We start from the raw sequence: 5,029 nt of genomic DNA, 5'->3' as shown, positions 1-5,029 counted from the left end.
GAGATTAAGTGAGTGCTATAAAATTAACCTCCGCATCAGTCAAAAGAAACAAAAGCAAAAAATAACAAGGTAATTGGATGCTCTTAGGAGCAGGATATGCTCAAAATGTCTTCTCCATCCCATTACAAATGCTTAGAAACTGCACAGCCTCTCCAACACAGTGAGATTTTAAAGTGGTTTAATGGGCATAAGGAGTTCAGAGCTGATAATGCCGCTTCCAACCTTGTCCTTTCACTGCATAAAAATAGGTAGTGGCTATTGACTGGTGTAAATTGGCTACTTTTAAAGCTGTATTTGCTGGCTTAGATGTGCTAAGAGTCTCTCTACAGAGTTTTCAGGGCCTGAATGTAATGTATGTGGTTAAGGAGGGGATATATTGAGTTTCTTCAACGGAGGACTGGTTCCAATGTGTGCCCTGCATGCTGGAGGGGCTGCCCTAGGAGCCTGGTTGAGCTTTACATCCCCATTGCTAGGAGGAAAGACGGGGCTGGAAAAACTGCCAGGGAGTTCTTGGTCAGTCCAGACAAACTTCTCACTTTGTCTTTTCTTTTTTTTTTTTTTTTTTTTCAGGACAAACTGTTCACAATGTCAGTCAAAAAGGAAGGTGCCCACAAGAAGTGGGCTGCCCTGAAGGAGAAACTCGGACCTCAGGAGACCGACCAGTCGGAAGCCAACCTAGAAAATGCAGAGCCAGAGTTGTGCATCCGTCTCCTGCAAATGCCATCAGTGGTGAACTACTCTGGGCTGAAGAAGCGGCTGGAGAACAGCGACGATGCCTGGATGGTCCAGTTCCTGGAACTGTGTGGGCTGGACCTCCTCCTGGAGGCCCTGGACAGGCTGTCTGGGCGAGGAGTGGCCAGGATTTCTGATGCTTTGCTTCAGCTCACCTGTATTAACTGTGTACGAGCAGTCATGAACTCCCACAAAGGCATTGAATACATTGTGAGCAATGAGGGCTACGTCAGAAAACTCTTCCAAGGTGAGAAGGCATCTTCCTGATTCACCCATCACATGCAGCATCAAGGGGGACTTTTCTGTTGCTTATCCTCCTGCCCTGCACCAGGCTTCTTGCAAGTTGTTGATTGCAACTGATTAATGAAAGATATAATTTTCTTCTTTAAAGTAACATTGCTTGGAAATAGCATTGCCTTTGCCACTCAGTGCTATTTAGATGGGCTCATTTCCACACAGATGTCTTCCTAGTTCACGGAGAAACCAGGGATAAACCCAGCCTTAGCTGTACACGGGCATGAGAAGTCCTTGACCCTTAGGTTATCAGCAGACATTTGCTATTTAGTCTTTCTGATCCCCAAGGGCAGAGGAAGAGCAATTGAAAGGGCTTAGAAACTTGTAGGCTGTAAAGAGGGAAGGTGGCATGGATTAGACTCAAGAGAGCCCATTCTCTGTGCTGCTCAGTCTGTTCCTTCTAGAAGATGCTAGGTAATACCACTCATTTTCTACTGCCATTCACTTGTCTCGTTGTTAGGTATGAAACTCGTCAGGGCACCTCCTAGCACTTATTGTACAGCACTTAATGGTGGTGGTGGTGCTGGGAGGATAGCTTCTGTGCTGCTCCCCAGAGCTGAGATCACAGCTGTGCCCCAAAACCCTTATTAATAGCTCTTTAAAATGCATTTAGACTGGAAGCTACCTTGCTCCCCTCTTCAGTTTTGAAGTCCTCTTTCTTCCTCTCTGCCTTGTATTTTCTTAACCAGTGTGAAATATGGAACTGGTATTTTTGTGCTGTGAAAAACAGGGAAGTATTCTGGGCTTTTCAGCAGTCGAGCTTCTTTGTGCACTAATAAAGGAAAAATAAGATGGTCTAATCCACTCCTCCCAGATCCCAGGGCTCACAGAGAAAGAGCAGTGGAAAAAAGGAAATAGATGGGGACTGGTCAGAACAATTGGCCTACTTGATATGCATATTGGGTGTTTCTGCACTAAAAATAAGACTCATTAATTGAGGAAAATGGTTCAGCTGCTGCTCTAGAAAATACCCATATGTGAAAATTGGAAATAAAATGTGTGATTGCGAGTGCTGAGATCTTGGCTGCTGTTGCAGCACACCAGTGGTACGTGAAAGATACGAACCTACAAGCAGCACCAAAAAGCCAATAGGGTACCTGAACTAGCATTCACTGTTCCCACTAGAAGTTACTACTAGATATTGCTATTGGGATGGAATATCTATAGAGATTTTTTCTTCCTGTCTTCCATGTACTGGCTTCACTCCTTCAATCTTTTTTCTACGACTGGTCATAAGCCATGTAGCAGAAGACACCGATATTGAGAACAGTAATGTATCATTGTAAATCCTTTTTTGTTTTGTTTTGTTTTTCCTCCAGCACTTGACACAACTAATGTCATGGTCAAAAAGCAAGTATTTGAGCTCCTGGCTGCACTGTGCATTTACTCATCAGATGGCCATGCTTTGGCTTTGGATGCCCTGGACCATTACAAGGCAAGTGTTGGGCTGCAGCTGGAGGTACAGCTCTGCTCTGATCCATGCAGGTAGATCCACGTACCATAGAAAAGGGCTGGGAATGAAGGTCATTTTGTGTCATTTGGGTAAGAGAGGCAGGGATTTATAAGGTGAATACTGTAGGAAATTTGGCCTGGTCAGCAGAAGTCCATGGTGCTGCTCTGTGACTTGTCTGGAAAGATGACTGCCAACCACAGTCTTTTTTGGCAGGAAGTGCACTACCAGATTAGCAAAACAGATAGTGCCACATCTGCAAGCCCAGGTAGGTGCATCTGTTATCAGAAAGCATAAAGGGATCCAAGAGGAGTTTCACTGACTTCCTCTGCTGACCAGACCCCTCTCCATGATGGAGGAGTGCTGCTTTTACCTCTGTCCTCCTGTCTTGTGCACAGTGGGATAAACTGAGAGGTTTTAAGATGCTGATTCTATCTGAGATTCTGCACCAAAGTGATAGACGTTACTGAACTGTCTGAACAGAAATATCACTTGTGATATTAACAGAGTGTGAAGAACCAGCAGTATCGATTCAGCGTCATAATGAATGAGCTCTCCAACACAGATAACGTGCCGTACATGGTGACACTACTGAGTGCCATCAATGCCATCATACTGGGGAAAGAAGAGCTAAGAACAAGGACACAAATCCGAAACGAGTTCATAGGTAAGGATGTTTGTGGCACCTAACTTTCTCCAGAGAAAATAAATTGCCAAGCAGTTTTATTTTTAGATGTATCCATAAGGTAACTAGGTGACTGAAGAGGGCTGGGGAGCAAAACTGCAAATATTAAAGGCAGACTCCTTTCTTTTTTTTTTTTTTTGTCTTTTGGTCTCTATATTCTTCAACAACTGTTATATAACTAGATTTTTTTAAACTTTGCTGCTTTTCCATAGCTTTGACCTTTTCTGGAATCACAGCGGCACTGTATCATTTGACCTTCTTCTGTACATTTCTATAACCAACCATCTTATGTAGCCACATTTCCATATCTTGCAACTCCTCATAAGAGCAGATAAGGTTTCTTCACCCTGTGTCTACTCCATTGAGCCAAAGAAGCTGACCTGTGATTCAGAAATACTTTCCAACTGCTTGAATACCGGGATCCTAGATACTGTCATTAAGATTCACCTCACATGGTGCATCTATCTGAGGTCGTGAGCCTGGGCTCCATTTCTCTCTGTGGAGAGCATGGGACATTTGACCACACCATTCACCTGACTGATTTTAGATGTCTAATATGGAATGAGGTGATTTGTGCCCCAGAAGTGCCCGTGTCCCTCAGTAACTCGAGGGGAATGCTACAGTGGTTCACACAGCTGCAGATGTGTACCGTGGGTCTCTTAATTTATCAGATAACCCTACCCTCTTTGACAGATCAATTCTAAAGATATTTTCACTTTTTCTCTCTGCAAAAAGTGTTTATGAGTATAATGGTGTATAAAGATAATAATAAATCAATGTCAAGTAGGTCATAAAGCCAATATATCTATTTTGTTTTCCAAGGGCTTCAGCTGTTGGATATTTTAGACAAGCTAAGGTAAGGATCACTGTTTAAATTTTCTTTTATAAATGAGATTCACAGTAACATAGCTGGAGAAACATAATATTTACCAGCCTTCAGTTGTGTGAAGTGAAGTGTACCCAGATGGAGTGGACCGTGTTTGTGTTCACCCATTACATGGGAACCAGAGGCACTGGGCCAGTGTTAAGATGCTCTTGCCAACCACAGTGTCACGGTGACAGCTGTTGGTGCAGATGGCCTTGACAGAGGCTCAGGACACAGATGGAGCAATGCTCAGTGACATCCTCATTGAGGCTGCTTTTCAGACTGAGCCTGAAGTGGTGCTGTGGGTGCACTGAGAAGCTTGCTGTATTTGAAACCCCTTCACTGCTGGTGTTGGTCCGAGAAGCCTTCAGCTAAAACAGTTTGCTAATGCATATCTGGACATACCTGTCTTCACAGTTTCTTAATTAAAAACTTATGTTCTGTTAGAAAACACCCATGATAAATTCTAGAATGCCTTATATGTGAGTTGCAGTTATCCATGTAACTGGAATTGCTCTATCCACCCCCATAAAAATTAGGGAAGAGAGAATCTTTCAGTAATGCCAACTAACAAGGGTAGAGTTCCTGCACTGAGTGGTCTTGAGAGTGCTGCAAAAGTTGGCTTTGGAGTGTTTGGGTTTTTTTTTCTTTTAATCCAGTTTTGAGTAACAGAGAAGGTTGTTTTTCAAACAGAAATGTTACTGGGATATTTTCAATTTGTCTTGACTTAAAAAAAAAAAAGAAGTCCATACAAAGATACACTGGGCCAGGTTGTGCCATGAAAAGTCCCATTCATTTGTATGTGTTGACTGTAGAAGGAGGTACTTTCAGTTCAAGAAAGGATTCACTGATGGCATTTGATCCTTTATAAATAAGGTAGAATTGTGTACTTTCAGCACCAACTGGCTGAGTCTGAGAGGCAAAGAGATAAAAGCCATCTAAACAAAAACAATCATCTGAAAATTAGTGAAGGACTCTCCAGTGGAAATGAATGCTGTAATAT

At 42.9% G+C, this 5,029-nt stretch overlaps 1 protein-coding gene across 1 annotated transcript; it reads left to right on the top strand.

Moving 5' to 3' along the window:
* Positions 1-585: 585 nt before the first annotated feature.
* Positions 586-4,021, top strand: LOC104531835 (inverted formin-2-like). Its single transcript, XM_010176846.1, has 4 exons — positions 586-979; positions 2,346-2,461; positions 2,984-3,143; positions 3,984-4,021. The coding sequence occupies exons 1-4, from the start codon at positions 586-588 to the stop codon at positions 4,019-4,021; spliced, it is 708 nt and encodes a 235-aa protein (XP_010175148.1).
* The last annotated feature ends 1,008 nt before the right edge of the window (positions 4,022-5,029 follow it).

The sequence above is a fragment of the Antrostomus carolinensis genome, unplaced genomic scaffold (genome assembly GCF_000700745.2).
Source record: "Antrostomus carolinensis isolate BGI_N321 unplaced genomic scaffold, ASM70074v2 scaffold16011, whole genome shotgun sequence".
NCBI lineage: Eukaryota > Metazoa > Chordata > Aves > Caprimulgiformes > Caprimulgidae > Antrostomus > Antrostomus carolinensis.
The sequence above is the reverse complement of the archived record's forward strand: the minus strand, read 5'-3'. Positions and strand labels throughout refer to the sequence as shown.